This window comes from Mugil cephalus, chromosome 20 (assembly GCF_022458985.1).
Source record: "Mugil cephalus isolate CIBA_MC_2020 chromosome 20, CIBA_Mcephalus_1.1, whole genome shotgun sequence".
Classification (NCBI taxonomy): Eukaryota; Metazoa; Chordata; class Actinopteri; order Mugiliformes; family Mugilidae; genus Mugil; species Mugil cephalus.
The window spans coordinates 334,425-352,500 of record NC_061789.1 but is presented as its reverse complement, the minus strand read 5'-3'; the positions used below and the strand labels follow the sequence as shown (position 1 = coordinate 352,500).

The 18,076-nt window shown below is 49.0% G+C and overlaps 2 protein-coding genes across 6 annotated transcripts in view; one reads left to right on the top strand and one right to left on the bottom strand.

Moving 5' to 3' along the window:
• The window catches only part of si:ch211-157c3.4 (Lipopolysaccharide-induced tumor necrosis factor-alpha factor homolog-like), a 3,768-nt gene extending 3,535 nt beyond the window's left edge, over nucleotides 1-233 (top strand). For both annotated transcript variants that reach the window (XM_047571324.1, XM_047571325.1), the window contains exon 5: nucleotides 1-233. This exon is cut by the window's left edge and continues 300 nt beyond it. The gene's annotated coding sequence lies outside the window, so the exon portion shown is untranslated.
• Nucleotides 234-1,012: 779 nt separating this feature from the next.
• On the bottom strand, nucleotides 1,013-17,440 carry usp7 (ubiquitin specific peptidase 7 (herpes virus-associated)). Of its 4 annotated transcripts, none has more exons than XM_047571271.1 (31): nucleotides 16,950-17,440; nucleotides 13,137-13,241; nucleotides 12,852-13,050; nucleotides 11,664-11,802; nucleotides 11,495-11,583; nucleotides 11,307-11,415; nucleotides 10,839-10,969; nucleotides 10,682-10,736; nucleotides 10,521-10,601; nucleotides 10,333-10,423; nucleotides 10,164-10,246; nucleotides 9,903-10,012; nucleotides 9,642-9,819; nucleotides 9,198-9,342; nucleotides 8,891-9,021; nucleotides 8,598-8,732; nucleotides 8,412-8,513; nucleotides 7,756-7,861; nucleotides 6,895-6,987; nucleotides 6,753-6,820; nucleotides 6,152-6,252; nucleotides 5,462-5,615; nucleotides 4,757-4,824; nucleotides 4,446-4,554; nucleotides 4,280-4,357; nucleotides 4,068-4,168; nucleotides 3,520-3,619; nucleotides 3,084-3,203; nucleotides 2,897-2,968; nucleotides 2,653-2,743; nucleotides 1,013-2,561 (listed from the first exon to the last, which is right to left on the bottom strand). In XM_047571271.1, the coding sequence occupies exons 1-31, from the start codon at nucleotides 17,038-17,040 to the stop codon at nucleotides 2,455-2,457; spliced, it is 3,342 nt and encodes a 1,113-aa protein (XP_047427227.1). In that variant the 5' UTR covers nucleotides 17,041-17,440; the 3' UTR covers nucleotides 1,013-2,454. The 4 variants fall into 4 exon arrangements, with proteins under 4 accessions (XP_047427227.1, XP_047427224.1, XP_047427225.1 ...); XM_047571268.1 differs by having other exon boundaries at nucleotides 4,446-4,548; nucleotides 16,950-17,190; XM_047571269.1 differs by having other exon boundaries at nucleotides 9,663-9,819; nucleotides 16,950-17,190.
• Nucleotides 17,441-18,076: the final 636 nt, after the last annotated feature.

The window sequence follows — 18,076 nt, the reverse complement described above, 5'->3', positions numbered from 1 at the left end:
CCTTCTCATGGAGGAACATATTATAACACATATAAATACATATATTATATATATTGAATCTCTTTGGTTGACCTGCAGGAAACAGAGCGGTGATGATGTGACTGTGGGTTTGATTTCTGTCTAGTGGAAAATAACTTTCTGTCTTTGTGGTGTTAGAGAGAATCTGACTCTCTGCATCCTCAACTTTCTCTTAGTCGATATGAATATTTCTACAATAAAAGTATTTAGATGAACAACAGTGTCTCTGTTTGGGGAGGGGGGGGGGGGGGGGGAGAGGGAGGGAGGGGGGAGGAGGGGGGGGGGGGGGGAGGGAGGAGGAGGAAGGAAGGGAAGGAGAGGGAGGGAAGGGAGGGGGAGGGAGGGAGGAAGGAGGAGGGAGGGGAGGAGGGAGGGGGGGGGGAGGGAGGGGAGGAAGGAGGGAGGAAGGAAGGAAGGAAGGAAGGAGGAGGGGGGGAGGAAGGGAGGAAGGAAGGAAGGAGGGGGGAGGAAGGAAGGGAAGGAGGAATTTGGGAATTTTATTACATTGTCAGGAGCCGTATGCAACGAAATTTCGTTCTGTATAAACCCTGTGCACAAAATGACAACAAAGTTAGTCTAAGTCTAAGGATGGGAGGAAGGAAGGAAGGAAGGAAGGAAAGAAGGGAGGGAGGAGGGAGGAAGGAAGGAGCATGATGGAGGAGCTGCAGATGAGTTCAGATAAAATGAACACCAGAGTTGAATTGATGTCTGGGAGCCGTGGTAACGGAGTGTCATGGTAACGGTGCCGTGGTAACGGAGTGTCATGGTAACGGTGCCGTGGTAACGGAGTGTCATGGTAACGGTGCCGTGGTAACGGAGTGTCATGGTAACGGAGCCATGGTAACAGAGTCGTGTGTAAAAGCTGCAGCTTTTACTTGAATGAACCTTCAGTTGAGGCTGAATTTATTTAGTTTAACGTCTGAGCAACAACCAGACTCTTCCACTCGGAGCCAAACAGCCAAACTCTGGTGTCCACAAACAGCAGAGTTGTGTGTTTTTTGTTTTTATAGAAAATTTTATTCAACATACATTTTCCAGCAAAAAGGCAATATACAGGAATAGTTGTCGTACACTGCTGCTACACGGAGGATTTAAACTTGGAAAAGGTCAGATTACGGAGCGATTCTGCAGGTCATCTTCGTTCTGCACGTTTCAACAAGACAAACCCGGTGCAGTTAGTTTAGTCCTGGAAAGAAAAACCCAAATATAACAGAAAAGAAAAAAAGAGGAAAAATAATCAATGGTACATCAGGAAAAAAAAACAAAAAAAAACCCTACACACAAGAAGTATGAACACCTGGCTCCTTCTGTACCAACAACAAAGGCGTGTTTCTCTTAAATTTTACACGTTCATATTTTTTTAAATATACAATTCTTCTTAAATGTTGTCTTTACAGAGCCGGCTATGCGCTATGAGGGGGGTGAATCCGATCTGTGCTTCAAAACAAACTCCCACGGCGTAAAAGTGTTTCTTACAATGCTGGTTTCTGTCTGCACAAAAGCCTCAGACCTGCAGTTACTGCTCCCAACCACCAGGAGGCGACAGAAGGAGGGAGGGGGAGGAAGGGAGGAGAGAAGAAAGCAAGGGAGGGGGAGGGAAGGAAGGAGGGAGGTGGGAAAGAAGGAAGGAAGCTGCAGTTCCTGCTCCCAACCACCAGGAGGCGACAGACTCCACCCACCCAGGAGCAGAGGGGGCGGGGCATGAAGAGTGTGTGTGTGTGTGTGTGTGTGTTGAGGAAACCTGTCAGACAAACCTCCTTGTTTTACTTTTAAACAGATGAATTTTTATTTTATTTTACAAGATCTGAAGAAAAAAAAGACAAAAAAAAAACAAAGAAGAAGAATGAACTCCTCCTCCTTCCTCCGACCGAAACTAGAAGGAACTGTAAACGTGGAAATACTGGTTTGTGTTGCGCTAAAGGATGGGAGCAGAAAACAGAACGACACCGGCCTCTTCCTCAAACATCCTTCATCACCATCATCATCATCATCAAACTCTTTATTTAAAACAACCCGCGGAAAAAAAACAAAAACCAGAGTCAAGCGTCGAGTTCATTTTAGTTGCCGTGAATAAAATGAACCGTCCCTTAAAAAAATTCATGTTCCTCTCAGACAGGAAACGGGTTAAAAAATAAAAACTAAAACAGAACAGAGAGTCGGGAGGGAGGTGGTTGGTGCAGTTTATTTGGTGGTTGGAGGAGAATCCGTCAGATGGGGGAGGGAGGGGGGAGGAGGAGGGAGGAAAGGGGGAGGGGGGGGTGTCCAGGAGTTTGTTAGAGTGATGAACACACACATACGAGCAACACACAACCTCTCACACACACACACACACGCACACACATGGTGGGTTACAGTCTGTGGTTATGGTTGGTTAACGTGGGTCAGGAGGAGCAGGAGGAGCAGGAGGAGCAGGAGGAGGCGCAGGAGGAGGCGGCTCTAGTTGTGGATCTTGATTGCTTTCTCCAGGTAGGTGTAGCGACCTCTCTTTGGAGCTTTGTTGAAGTGGTCCAGGCCGAGCCAGGGCCGCGGGTGAGACATGTTACCTGCAAGAGACGGGACACAGGTCAGGAGGAGGCGCAGGAGGAGGAGGAGGAGGAGGCGCAGGAGCAGGAGGAGGAGGAGCAGGGCTCATACCTGGCTGTGGTTCAAAGTCCTTCAGGTTGACCTCGTACTCGTCTTCAGTGATGTACTGATGCCGCCCCATCATCACTATGGCAAACTTGAACTGAGGAAACAGGAAACACACAAAGACTGTGAGGACACTAAGGAGGGAGGGAGGGAGGGAGGGAGGGAGGAGGGAGGGAGAGGAGAGGGGAGGGGGAGAGGGGGGAGGAGGGAGGGAGGGATGAAGAGGAAGAAATGTGAAGCTGTGATCTACCTTCTCAAACTCCTTCTCCTGAATGTCCAACATGCTCTGGATCCTCCTCATCACCTCCCGAAATGACTCACCCTGCAGGGGGGAGGCAGAGAGGGTGAGTCACACACACACACACACACACACACACACACACACACACAGACACACACACAGACACACACACACACACACACACACACACACTGACCTGTCGGATCTTCAGGAGGAAGGGAATCCCGAAGGTGCCAAACACTTCTTTATGGAAATGAGCGACAGGAATCAACATCTCACTGTCTTTGTCCAAGTCCACCTGGTCCAGAGGAATCTCCTGCAGGAGGAGCCACACACCCAACATCAGAACCAGGACCAGAACCAGGACCAGGACCAGGACCAGGACCAGGACCAGGACCAGTACTAGGACCAGGACTAGGACTAGAACCAGCACCAGCACCAGGACCAGGACCAGGACCTGGACCTGGACCTGGACCTGGACCAGAACCAGGACTAGAACTAGAACCAGGACCAGAACTAGGACCAGAACTAGGACCAGTACTAGGACCAGGACCAGGACCAGTACTAGGACCAGGACCTGAACCAGGACTAGAACTAGGACCAGGACCAGGACCAGGACCAGGACCTCTTACCTCTATTCTGAAGGTGCGGCTGGCAGCAGGAGATAAACATTCTAGCAGCTCGTCCTCCTGATGAACCCCGATGATTTTATAGCTTACTATCTCTAAGAGCCTGGGGACAGACACAGGAGGACACAGGAGGACACATCAGTCTGGTTCCTGCTGTTAGCAGCAGCACTGTTAGCATCACTAGCGTTAGCATCAGCTCCCTTAGCATCATGGTCCCAGTATCAGACCCATGAGGTGGGAATGTGAAGGAGTCAGAGTTTAACAGTAACTAAATAAAGGTTAAAGTTCCAGTCTGACCGTCAACCATTCATTTAATCAACCATTCATTTAATCAACATATCAGAGCATCTCAAGGTAAAACGCTGCGTCTCTACCAGAGGAGACGGCGGCGTCAAATCATTTAATTGAAATAAGACATGTCTGAGGACACATGAATCCTGATGAGCTTGTTTAAGTGTTAGCAGCGTGCGGCTCATTAGGATCATTAAGATCAAACATGTCAAAGGTGAGAACAGCTTAAATCTGGAGGAGTAAACGGAGACGGACGTTACCTGAGCTTCTCAGAACCTTTTTCAGACAACTCCACGGCCTTTTTACATTCCTCCAGCAGGTCCCGCACGCAGCCATGTTTGTCCGGGTACAGGGTGATTTCCTGCAGACACGTCATTCAACGTTTAATTCACAGGTTAAATCTACTGTAAACAGCCTCCACATGATCCACATGATCCACATGATCCACATGATCCAGGACGAGCAGACTCACCTCCTCTCTGAACTGACTGTTGAGCCATATGGATTTAAAACTCCTCCTGTTCTCAAAGTCTGTTATCTTCATCTTTAACTGTGGACAGAAGAGGAAGCCAGAGAGAGAGAGGGTGAGATAAAGACGTGGGTGAGGAGGGTGAGGAGGGTGAGGAGGCCTCTCCTACCTGCTGGTAGTACAGCTTCTTGGGCTGCCGAGGCTTGAAGAACTGCAGCAGTTCCCGCAGCGTTCCCTCATAGTTGTGTCTGAGAGGATTCCCTGGACCGTCCCTGTACCTGGCCATAACACCACCAGGCAGGGGGGGAGGACAACGCAGGGGAGGGGGGGAGAGAGGGGGAGGAAACAGACCGGGGGACGAGGACAGAAAAGGAGCAGAGGGAGGAAAACGACAGAGACGGGTGGGGGGGGACAGGTTACGCGACATTTCTACAGCGAGAAGCCAGATGAGACGTGATGAGGATGAGACAAGCCTCCTACCCCTGGGACTTGAAGAACTGCAGCAGCATCGGGTCCGTGTTCAGCCTCTGAGCCACCGTCTTCGCCACCTGAGGAGGACGAGATCCCGTTTAAGGTCTGAGCGGATCTAAGGTCTGAACGGATCTAAGGTCTGAACGGATCTAAGGTCTGAACGGATCTAAGGTCTGAACGGGTCTAAGGTCTGAGTGGATCTAAGGTCTGAACGGATCTAAGGTCTGAACGGATCTAAGGTCTGAACGGATCTAAGGTCTGAGCGGATCTAAGGTCTGAACGGGTCTAAGGTCTGAACGGATCTAAGGTCTGAGCGGATCTAATGTCTGAACGGGTCTAAGGTCTGAACGGGTCTAAGGTCTGAACGGGTCTAAGGTCTGAACGGGTCTAAGGTCTGAGTGGATCTAAGGTCTGAGTGGGTCTAAGGTCTGAGCGGATCTAAGGTCTGAGCGGATCTAAGGTCTGAACGGGTCTAAGGTCTGAACGGATCTAAGGTCTGAGTGGGTCTAAAGTCTGAACGGATCTAAGGTCTGAACGGGTCTAAGGTCTGAACGGGTCTAAGGTCTGAGTGGATCTAAGGTCTGAGTGGGTCTAAGGTCTGAACGGGTCTAAGGTCTGAGCGGATCTAAGGTCTGAGCGGATCTAAGGTCTGAGCGGATCTAAGGTCTGAGCGGATCTAAGGTCTGAGCGGACGGCCTCTCTGAGCGCTCATACCTGAAAGTAGTTCATCCTGTTGGACAGCGTCACCACGAAGCCGGGGTCGTTGTGGATGGTCTTATCACAGAAGATCACGTCCACCCGGTGGTACAGGTCCCGGAAGTAGTCCTTGGCCGTGGGCAGCTCACTGCTGTCGTTCTCTGGGTCGTCCCTGGACGGGGGGGGCAAACGGGAGGGGGCGGTTAACGGGAGGAGGAGGCGCAGGAGGAGCAGGAGGAGGAGGAGGAGCAGAACCATTAACTGGATTCCCTGTTCTACCGTGATATAATAAAGCTGCAAACAACGCGATTACGCCGTCGTCACATGACTGAACCGTAACTCGTAACTGGCTGAAACTGCCTCAGACTTTAAAGGAACATCATCGATTGTCTGGATTTATTTAAAGGATGATGCTGCTCAGCTTCGCTTTGCTCTACAGATGTAGAGGACACGTCACGGGATTAAAGTCTGTAGCACGATGCTACTCTTGTGTTTTGTTGTCGTCCTTTTAGCATGTTAGCATTAATGCTAATGATATAAAACGCTGCAGTGAGTCTGAAGGAGTTTTAATTTAAACAGATTGTTACACACGGATCTAATGTGTTTTTCTCTCAACAGGATCAAATATAATCACATTAAATCATAATCGTAATATTCAATCAGATTATTTTCTTTATAGTCTTTAGATGAGGGACAGAGGACACTCACTTCTGGAAGACAATGATGTCCCCGTCCATGAGCTCGTCCAGGGCCTTGTCCAGAGAGACGTCGTAGTCCTGTATCCGCTCCGTTAGGTTGGGCTTTACTTCCTGTAACATGGAGGGAGAGGAGGTCAGCGTGAGGAGGAGGAGGAGGAGGGATGAAGAGGAGGAGGAGGATGGAGGGATGAAGAGGAGGAGGATGGAGGGATGAAGAGGATGATGGAGGGATGAAGAGGAGGAGAGGAGGATGGAGGGATGAAGAGGAGGAGGAGGAGGAGGATGGAGGATGAAGAGGAGGAGAGGAGGATGGAGGGATGAAGAGGAGGAGGAGGAGGAGGATGGAGGATGAGGGATGAAGAGGAGGAGGAGGATGGAGGGATGAAGAGGATGATGGAGGGATGAGGAGGAGGAGGAGGAGGAGGAGGAGGATGGAGGGATGAAGAGGAGGAGGAGGAGGAGGAGAAGGAGGAGGAGGAGGATGGAGGGATGAGGAGGATGGAGGATGAGGAGGAGAGGAGGAGGATGGAGGGATGAAGAGGAGGAGGAGGATGGAGGGATGAAGAGGAGGAGGAGGATGGAGGGAGGAGGAGAAGGATGGAGGACATCACCTCATAGAGGATAAGGTTAGTTTCCTGCTGGAAGCCTGCTCTCTCACACATGACCGGCAGCAGATCTCCTGTTCACAGACAAACACACGAGTCACGTCCACTGATCTGCTCACGTTCTCCCGCCTCCACCAGCGTCACTTACTTATTTTGCAGGATATAGGTGTGTAGATATGTCCACAATAATTTAAGCTTCTGGTTTTGGGGTCGTACATCTTCAAAAACAACATGACATCATCTAAAGAAAGAGAAAAAGAAAGAGAGAGGAAACATCAGCACACGTACAACAGACGTCAAATAAATGTCTGACGTTCTGGAGGAGGTGGTAACCGTGGCAACTTCCACTAATCACCTACTAATGAGTCAACATCAGGTTGAGGAGTTTCCAGGAGGAGGACGAGGAGGAGGAGACATACTCCTTCTTCTACTGTTTCCAGTAGATTTGATTCTTCACAGCAACAGAACTTTATGAATAAATATGGAGGAAGAACATCTCCTCCTCCTCCTCCTCCTCCTCCTCCTCTAATATTTCCAGTTGTTAGATGTCGTCTCTGTGGAAACAGTTCACATCTGATCATAGTCATTAGCTGCGTTTCCAACCACATGGAAATGAGCAAAACCTAAATATCCCAATAAAAATGTGGTGATGGAAACGCCTTCATTTCATTTCTCAAATATAAAACTAAAACATCTCTGCTATCACGAGGTTTTTCAGACGCGTCGATATTAAAGTTTATCTCTAAAGTTCAATGGAAACACTTTTCTGTCATTTCCCTGGAGATGATGCTCATGTGTTCATTTGAAGTCCATCTTCCTCAGAGAGAAACTAATGGAAGCGCAGCCAATGATGAGGAAGGAGACGGATTAATAAATAAAATGTGTTTGTTGAAGCTCAGGACTCTAAGAACCGGCTCCAGATGTTTCACCACAGAGAAACGTACCTGAGCTTCAGAATAATAATAAATAAGTGACTCTGCTATAACACATGATGTGGACGAGAACTCACGGTCTTTGTCAAACTTGGGTAATGTGGCTCCGCTGGCGGCCATCTCTGGATCCACCGTCTCCAGAAATATTGTCCAGGGATTCTCGTTGTCACTCAAGTTAATCATCTGAAACAGGAGCAGACGTGTTGACGGTCAGGACGCGTCTCCAGGATGTTTAATGAGGGACGTTTTATTTGTTCAACAGAAACACGCTTCATGAGCTTCTGCTGTTCCAGCAGAGAATCCTCTGGGCCCTAAGATCTTTATCTGCTCTCAGAGTCCGGTTCTAGGAGGACGACGCTTCCTCAGAACCGAACCTGGTGCAGCCAATAAAACCCTGCTGTAAATTACAAAAATAGAAAAATCTAATCAGTCAAATGTGGAAAATTAAACTAAAGCCAGAAAAGTAAATTCCAGTGGCAGATAGAGGAAGCAGAAAGTCTTTAATCACTGAAATATGAGTTCTTTTAGGTTTAAACTCACTGGTTCCTCATCTTTCTTTGCTTTTTAAATCCTGCTCCTTCTTCATTATGTTCCTGTAGCTGACGGAGTAAACTAGAACCAGACTGGATCTGGTTTTTTCAGAGCCCGTTCTAGACCAGTTTAAAACCTGGACCTCGCTCCTACGTTCCTCTGGAGCTGAGTTCAGGTTCTCTTCTGAGATTTGGACACCTACCGACTTGTTGCAGTCGGCCTCGTAGTCCAGCATGGCGGGTCGCTTGGTTCCGTTGCTGCGAGCCTGCATGGGCCACAGCCTCATCTGGTCCTGTGGGAAGCCCTGCAGCACAGACAGGACCATGAGCAACGAGCCTCCTTCACAGTTTACTCCTAGTTTACAGATTCTGCAGATGTAAACTCTCACCATGGTCTGGGACAAGTTCTGGACAAACTCCTGCAGCGTGGAGCTCTTCAGGACCTTGAAGACGGTGTATTTCACCTTCTCCTCGTCGTACATGTCGTTGCCCTGATGACCACAGAACTGGTCCTCTGTCACCATCTGAGGAGGAGGAGGAGGAAGAGGAGGAGGAGGAGGAAGAAGAGGAGGAAGAGGAGCATTAGAGGATGATGGTGACAGCAGCTCAGATGCACCCTGCCTGGTTAACACAGCGTCCTGCTCATCCTCAGAGGGATGTAGTAGTCGGTCCTGGTTCCTACCTGGACCTGCATGTACAGGTGAGCCTCTTGGCGCTCCTTCCTCTTCTGAGCCTCCACCCTCTTCTCCTCCTGCAGACGCTCCACCAGCTGCTGGGGAATGTCCACGTCCGTCATCGGCTGCAGAACCTCACCTGCAAGACAGGATGCAAACAAGAGGCTTTAGAGCGACGCTGGCGACACATACGGTGTTTAACAGCGTTTCATTCATTACTAATGTCTTTGCTTTCCACCTTCTAGTCCCTCAACGTGTTTACAGATAATAAACCTGCTCAGCAGTGGATGAAGGGTCCAGGAGGCTGTGACTTACTGAGCTTGGACTCCCGGATGTAAACCAACATGTAGGCGTTGGTGCAGTGACGGACTGAGAGGTCGTCATCATGGCCACCGTAGTTGTGTTCGATGGCCTCCTCCTTGGTGCATCGAGACACCACGTCATCATCGAACTTACACCACTGCAGAGAAGAGAGGAGGAGGAGGAGGAGGAGGAGAGGGAGAGGAGGAGAGAGAGAGGAGGAGGAGAGGAGGAGGAGAAGGAGAGAGAGAGGAGGAGAGAACCAGAGAGAACTTAAGACGACCGTTGACTCTCTAAAAAGGTTAAATGTCTGGTTAAAGTGTCGCCTCATCTACAGAATAAACTAACGTGTCTCATGCACTGAGTGGTTTTATAACGTCTTCAGTCTAAACCCTGAATAAGAATCATTATTATTATTGTATGAATGTGGTGAAAGGTGCATAAAGAAATGGTTCTCACGATTGGCTCCTTGACACTCACTTTGCCGTCTCCTTTGGGGTTGAGATAGACGACGTAGTGACCGCCGTGGTTATCGCCGCTGTGCACCAGCACGGCGTGGAGGATGTAGTTGGCCGGGTCCTTGGAGTCCGGCTTCTGGAGGAACTCGTCCAGAGGTAACTGATCGGGAAACTCAAACCTGGAGAGGAGGAGGACAGCGGGAGGTGGACGTTAGACGCTGAGCACCGTGTGAGCAGCAGACTCTGCTTCGTGTCGTCCTACCGGTCGTTAATCTTGATGTTTTGGTCGGTCTGGGGGTCGTACATGAACCTCATCAGCTGCAGGTGAAGGATGGGAGGGAAGGTGAGGAACTTCACTCCCTTTTCAGCTTCCTGCAGAGCAAACAGAAACATGTCAGGCGTGTGGACGTCAGGCGGCTTCGAACAGGTGTGAAATGAGAACAGCTTCCAGATGTTTGACCTGGTCACTTGAACAGCGTTAAATGCTCCAGACTCCATCAACTCTTTGGTTGTGAGCCCTCACCTGAAGGCCGTGCTCTCCTGCGTCGTATTTGTTGTCTCCGTCTAACTGCTCGGTCGCCACGTAGTCTTTGAAAGACTCAAAGACTGGAAGTGAGCAGAGAACAAACAGTTAAAAGGACTCTTCAATCGCCACCAACATGAAACTGGTCCACGATGATTTTTCTACTCACTGTTCTTCTTTCCTTTTATGCTCAGCTGGATGTCATAGTAGTCCTCTATTCGCTCAGACCGGTAGTCCACATGTTTACACTGGATATAAGACTGCACACACACACATTATTATTAAACCATCATCTACAAGTCACACGTCTTTAACAACGAGTATTTAAAGGAAGAGGAAGCGAGGGGGAGGACGTACCACCATCTTTCCTCTGAAGAGCTTGGGGATGGTTCCCTCCACACATGTGCCTTTCATCTTGTTCTCCACGTTGTCCAGGAGCTGCAACACACAACAAGTCAGCACGTCGTCTTCTTTATTCTCATTACTCTTATCCAGGTTCTTTTAACGGGAGGACTCACCACTCTGCACAGCTCCTGAACGTCGTGCTGCATGAAGCTGTCTAGTGTTTCCCACCTTCACGTCACAAACAGAGTTGGAGTTAACAACCAGAGAAATGGTTAAACACTGAGACGCACATCCAGCAGACACTGACGTAGAGAAGAATGAATCCCTTACCCGAAGGACTTGGTGAGTTTCTTGGTGCCGACTGGTTTGTCGCTGTGCTGCAGCTCGTAGAAAACCCTCTGCAGCGCCAGGGGGACGCTCTTCGATGAGTCGTCGCCTTCTGTCGGCATCATGTACACCGCCTGCAGGAGGAGGCGCGAGGAGGCGCAGCAGGAGGACCAGCTTTAACTACTGATGCTTGATTTTATTTGAAAGACACAGACACAGCAAATCTCCTCCAGCTCCTTCCTCCTCTGAGTCCACATCAGGACAGAAGTCAGGATTTAAAACGTCTCTGCTCACAGACGACCCTTAAATGTTTGTGGCGTCTCCTCCATCTTCTCTCAGACGTTTTAAATCCTGACTCTTCTCTCAGACTTGGTCAGAGCTTCTGTCCTGATGTGGACTCAGGTTTATGACGAGCGGATGAAGGAGCTGGTCATGTATTTATAACTGAGTGACCGGCTGATGAGGCCTTACCCGTCGTAGCTGGTTAGTGAAGAAGAGCGTCTGTAGCAGGCTGTTCATGTAGCAGGTGGCTCCCTGGTTCTTGAGTCCGACGTAGCCCGTGTGTTTCTTCGAGTCCCAGCTGGTTTCAGACAGAAAACTGACGTTAGAGCCATGAATCACAGAGAAAATGAGTTTAGCTCAGAGAGATGAGAACGTACGCGACACCGTGTGGAGCGTCCGCCTGGACGTAGACTTCAAATGTGACTTTGTCGTCATCAACGAAGCCCCTTTCTGGATCAGTCACGTCCTGAAACAAACACACCAGTTCTCATGGTGAGAGGAATAAAACATACGCTGGTTCACGTGTGCGCTGGTTTGTGTACTTACGCTCCAGGACATGAAGTTGGAGAAGCCCCAGTCGTTCTCTTTGTGGAAGAACAGGTGACTGATCCGGCGGCTGAACGACTTCTCATCGTCTTTGTAGTTGATGATCTTGAGCATGGCCTGAGCGTGGCAGGACCATGACCTGAAGACCCAACAACCACATCACTTCAGAAAACAGCTCAACACATTCTCAGACCTCACAGACACACAAACACCTGAACAACGTCATCATTTCCTCCTGAACCTCATTAAACATCTCATATTTCTAAGGTAACTCAGACTAACAGGATCATTTCCTTGGAGACTTTTAAAAGTCTTGAAAAGCTTCAGGATCTGTTTAGTTTAATCTCAGTTTAAAACACCAACAACGGACATTTAAACAAACTGATTCACGTCAACCACATTAATCCACAGAAACACTGGTGGGTTGAATCCGTCCCTAAACTAACTTTCCAAACCTTCCTCCGTCCGTCCACTAGTGTCTCCTCCAGTCGTCCTGTCCCAGTCTCCTCCTTTCACTTGACTGGTGGTTTGAGTTTAGTTTTAGTTCCTTGTCCCTGTTTGTTCTCTCAAATATCATCTGACTACTTTACTGGTTGCAGCTCAGCGTAGGTGTCATCAGAGCTCAGTTAAGTTCCTGCTTCACGTTAAAGCTTCAGGTTCAGAGCAGCTGTTCATAGAGTCAACGGAGACGACTGATCACGTTCACCACGTTAGAACCAGCTCGGGTTCTTATGAATGATCAGAATTAAATGACTCTGATGTTACTGACTCTTCTAAATATTACTCTCGCTGTTAGCACAATGCTAACATGATGAATTATATATTTAAAATAACTGTAACACAGTAACCACACGAGTCTACGTTCACACAATCAGCAACACAACGGCTGATTTCCTGCTGGTTGTTTCCATCATAGTCCCAGAGCCGATCAGAAACAGTCCAACACGTCTCCCTGAACCTAAACGTCTCCATTTAGTTGTGTCTGACGCCATCACATCCACTGAGTTAAAGCATTTCTGTCACATTTTCAACGTAGGAATTCACACCGAGTTCTGACAGATGACAAAACTCTGCAGGGAAACTTTTCTGACTCACAAACCTGATCAGGAATTAACAAAGAACTGGATGGATAAGCAGAACTAATAGATCAGATCAGATCTAATAAAGCCCTGTGACACGGACACGTACGTGGAGTCTGACTCTGCGTTGCACTGTAGGAAGAAGCCGACGCTCTTCTGGTGCGGCCGGTCCGGGTAGAAGCGCGGCATCACCATGATCTTCCAGGGAAGGTTCCGGACGAAGCAGGACGGGCTGAGCACCGACTCGCTCAGGCGGCTGAAGCGCTCCACAACAAACCGGAAGGTGGCCTCCGACCGCCAGCTGGTGTCTGAGGGAAAGAGTCAAGACCACAACTTACTGCTCCATTCTACCACTTCCACAGCACAACCTTAAGACTTGGTGCTTCCTGCTCACCATCCTCCATGTCCTCCTCTGTGTTGTTGTGTCCATCTGCCATGGCCACATTACCGTTGATCACTGGGTTGGCCGGGATTCTTGGAGGGTCGTCTGTGTCTCCAGCTAAACAGGAAGGAAAACAATGAGACAGGCTGTATATGCTGGGAGAATGACAGCAGAGACACATGTGTTCATTTCAGAAACACAGCGTCAAAAATGATCAATAAAACATCCAAATCTCAAGGTTTACTTTTTATTATCCACCACAAACAATATCTGTTCCTGACCGATATGTAAAAAGTGTTCATACAATTAAACTTGAGCTAATTTCTTTTGTACTTATATGCTTCTGGAGGCGAGATTAACCGTGTATTTCTACACTTTGGGAAAACCCTGCTGAGACGAGTCTGTGTGTGAAGAGTCGTCTGAGTTATTCTAGATACGATGCAGGATTAAGCTGCAAGTCATCGCTCAAACAAAAACACACGCGCCCAGAGGACGTCAATTATCCCGGCCAAACGAGTCGGCCCGACGCTCGCCTGTGAAAACACAGCGAGGACAGGAGCGAGAGCTGCCGGGACGCTGTGAGGCCGAGCGACACCACAGAGGAGAACAACCACAACATCAATGTGAACTCCACCAACGTTAATGTCTTCAGACACAGCCAGGTAACGTTACTGACCGAGTCCTCCAGGAGACTGACCTCCTTTCCCAAGTGGATTACACCTGCTAATGTGGTGTGTCAGTCAACTCCATGACAAGGTCTTGTCCCGCCCGCCGGGCGCCGGCCTGAAACCTCTCAGGACTTTCTACTAGTGGATCTGGAAGCCGGAATTAAAAACACCACAAAAATTAGAAGGAAATCCCAAGCATCCAAACATACGCCAGTTCATTAGGTACACCAGTCAAAACGTTCTAATGCAACAGTCCTGCAGGTTTTGGTATTCAGCATCAGTCTCTACTAACTGTGTTTTCACTATGGTTTGTAGACATAATGCTTTGTATTTATAGCAGCAACAACTCATCGACATGACGCAGTGTTTACTGAAAATAAAATAAAAAACACAGACGCCGTCAATCACCACTGATAAAATCCCAAAAGAAGTTGAATGCCTCCTAAAACCTCTGTCCACTTTGCTGAGTATCTGGACTATTACAGACACTGGAGATGCTCATAACTAGCCTGGCGGTGCTATTTTACATCAGTGTGCACATAGACACCTCTAAAACTAAACCAGGTAGATTTCCTGGCATGTTGCGCCCTCAGTGGGCGTTAGCCACCTTTAGCAGCGGTTAGCATCACAGCCTGGAGGTGGTGGGTTGTGACCTGCTGGGGTCTTTCTATGTGAAGTCTCCACGTTTTCCTTGTGTCTGCGGTTTCCTCTCACACAGGCAGAAACACTTCTGTGTTTAATCCCATCGCCACAAAATTCCATCCTTCACAATGACCATCCAGGTACATTTACACTTTCCTGACTGTTTCTACAGCAGTCCAACATTATTTAGATTAGAGTCACTTCACTACTGTTCCTAATGAACTGGACAGGGAGCGTATCCGTTTCCAAAAGGCACCAGGGTCATTAATCTGAATGCACTGCAACAGCAGTCTTTCTTAAATCCACAACTTCTGCACTGAAAACTAAAAATCTAAAGGTTTTCCTGATAAAGGTTCTTCTGAGGAACAACTTTACGCTGAGCAGACAGAAAAACACCTCCAGATGTGAGTGTGGCACATCAACAGAGCAATAACATAACAGCTGATCCTGTTACAATGACTTGGCACTAAGAGATGCAGTTTGGTGCATCAGACGATACCGAGCTGTGGTCAGATCACTGAGCGACACAGTAAACAGAATCCACATCCAGGATAGCCCTCAAGTCACGTCCTCTCAGTGCATGTTTACACTCATTCTGGGATGACACAGCAGCAGAAACTATTCACAGTGATGTGATGGTCGAACCCTCTGCAGCTCATAAAGGAAATGCAGTGTGGGCTGCTGTCAGCGGTCACTTTATTATGCCAGCTTGTTTTCACCGTCCTTGTAATGCTGCAGGGTGGAAAGGGAGGAAATCTGCTAAATGCTCCCGCTGCATCACAAACAGCAGACTACAGAAAACCTCTATATATGTGATGTGTACTTATAGCTGAGTAAATAAGTCTGAGCTGAGAGTAGTGGCAGCAGCAGAGGATGAATGACGCAGTGAGGCTGAGGCTTCCTCTGGCCTCTCCTCACTATAAAGTTGACATCAGTGGAAACTAGATTAAAATGCTGCTGGTGCGGATCTTCTGAGTCGATTGTGAGCCTCTCAAATGGCTGACCCCGACTGCAAACCGAAACAACAACAACAACAGAAATACCCCACAGATCATTAAAAATGGCGAGCTCCATGCCTTTTGCTCCTCCATACAATGAAGCAGCAAATCCCCGCGCTGGAGCCGTCCGGGCCTGGCTTACCGCAGCGGCGGGCCCCGGTGTTCTCCAGCACCGGGACACACAACACACCACAGCAGCTTAAAGCAAACCACGGGAAAAATGTTCCTCCACTTCTTATTTCTAGTGGAACAGGTTAAAACACAGGATTGACGCATCTGCGCTGCCGTTAGCCACCTAGCAAACACTAGCTCCGCATTCATCCGCAGGCCTCCATTAGCTGGAGCCACTAGTTAGCATTAAAGCCGGGGGAATTATTATAATCAGAGTTGGTAAAATTACGTGAACTCTGTGGAAATTGTAGATTACGCGATGTTAATGTCCACGGCCTAACATTCAAGTTAGAGCCAAAATCTAACGATGCAAAATACAAGCCACCATTTTGGATCACCACACACCCCCTCCGCGGCGTTAGCCGACTAGCTAACTAGCATGCTAAGTAGCATGCTAACTAGCTTATGACTGTAACTAGGTTGGCCTCGATGCTAATTGCCTAGCTTACAATCGGCTAGCAGTGTTCGTTGCGGGTATTTTTTACAAGCTTAATTACCAATTTAAGCAATAAAACAGACAATTTGCGACGCATAATTCACCAAATAAATATTAATGTGACAAATGTATCAGATTGCTGAACTAGTTACGCCCTCTTTGACAGGTTTTATTCCGATATCATTATCTACTTTACGGACCCGCATTTAACGCACACGCTATTAGACACGATGCTAACGCACCGTTTTTAACGGCTGGCGTAATGTTTCACGTCCGGTGATATTTAACGGGATATTTTACCGTTACTAGTAAAACTTACACGGATAACGATACATTATCGCAAGAAAAGTTAGCGTTGATGCTAACCGCAGCGGTGTATAACTGTCAAATTTAAGTCGAGGCCCGCGGAGACGGAGGCAGATTAATTTAACTAACGGGAACTCTGTTTACCGTGTTCAGTTATCAACAAACAGCCGGACTCCAGTTCGGTCGGTGTGGGTGATAAACAGTAACCTGCACCGGGCAACTTGTCACAGCAGCGAATAAACCTGGACCGGGTTATTTAGGCTTCCACCCGCCGGTCGGAATGAATGATTTGTGGCTAATGTGTGACTAAAATACTGGTGTTTATCTGGTCGGTGGTGGATAAGTTCCACCACAGGGAGCGAAATAAAAAAGCTCCGCTTGCTTATAAGGCAAAATGAGGTCAGCTCCACACAAGTCTGCAGCAATCAGCAGAAAAAAAAAAAAAAAAAAAATGCAGCCGGCTATCCCAGCTAGCTTCAGGCCTTCGTGTTTACGGTGATGTGGAGCTCCTCTTGCAGGAACAAATCTCATTATTGTGCATTTTTCCGTGCAGCTGTTAAATAAAGACCCAGTGGCTGTGCAGCCTCCTTCCACCATCACTCACCTTCCATCTCCATGTCCTCCGGCTCACTGAGCTGCTGCTCGCCGGCTTTCTGCTGCTGCTGCTGCTGCTGCGTGTGGTGGTGATGGTTCATGTTGGCAGCTGTTGTTGTTGTGGTGGTAATGGTGGAGGTGGTGGTGGTGGTGGTGATGCGGGGCTCCCTGCTCTCTCTGTTACCCTCGACCTTGTCCAGCGTCGGCTCTGCGGGGAGCCGGGTTCTGGACGGCGGGTGAGGTGCACCGGGATGCGGAGGTGGGGCGGACAGGTCGAGCCTCGGCGGCCGGGCCTGCTCTGCTGCGACCTCGGCCTTGTCCGCTGTCAGCGCCGGGGAGTGAGGAGGGGAGGTCGGCGGGGGAGCGGGTAGAGAAACGCGGACGTATTTGCTCGCTATTCGCCCAATCTCGGCGCCTGTGGTGGGGGCGAGTCGCTGGCTGACGGCGGGGTCGGGATGGATGGATGGATGGACCGGGGCTCCGACGAGGGAGGCCCGCTGAAATTAGCTAAATCAATCCGGCTTTTACCCCTGGAAATGTGGGGCAATAAGAGAACTCCGGAGCTACCTGACACTCGGCAGCCAAACGGCGATAAAGGTACAAGAATGAAAACAAAGGCTCATTTGATAAAGATACACATTCAACAACTTTGCCTGCGGTATCTCCAGTCCGGGTGCTCCTCCGATTGTCCCTCGGCTGGAGGAGAGCGGAGGGAAGAGCTATCCATTCAAACCCGCTTCCACTTCGGAATCGCACTGCCGTTAATTTGGAAGTTCACGGAGACGACACAAAGCGAAGATTTCCCCACGAACCGGCCCTAACACATGTCTAAGTGAGCTCCAGGAATGTGCCCGGTCATACAGCGGCTCTCAGCCCCGCTCCTCCCGAGGTCTCTGATGTGTTGAGTCTGAGGTAAATCTCAAAATGGCGGCCGCGCTTCTCTGTGAAATGTCACATCCGCATGGATCCAAACACGGCCCAGCCCGGTGAGCCAGCTCCATGTGGCCCGGACCCAGCGCTGCCCGAGCCTGGGAATCAATAAAACACGGCACCAGCACCCACAGCAGCGCACACGCAACTTTAAACTCATTCTAGTTCGGCGGCCGCATTCGGCCCAGTTTGATCTCAAGCATCCCA

Excerpts from the sequence above, each read along its gene's own strand:
- usp7 (XM_047571271.1), bottom strand. The coding sequence starts at position 17,040 with ATGAACCATCACCACCACACGCAGCAGCAGCAGCAGCAGCAGAAAGCC. Across the intron at positions 10,737-10,838 it reads AAACTCACCAAGTCCTTCGG|GTGGGAAACACTAGACAGCT; the intron begins GTAAGGGATTCA and ends TGTGACGTGAAG. Across the intron at positions 10,013-10,163 it reads CAGGAGAGCACGGCCTTCAG|GAAGCTGAAAAGGGAGTGAA; the intron begins GTGAGGGCTCAC and ends TTTGCTCTGCAG.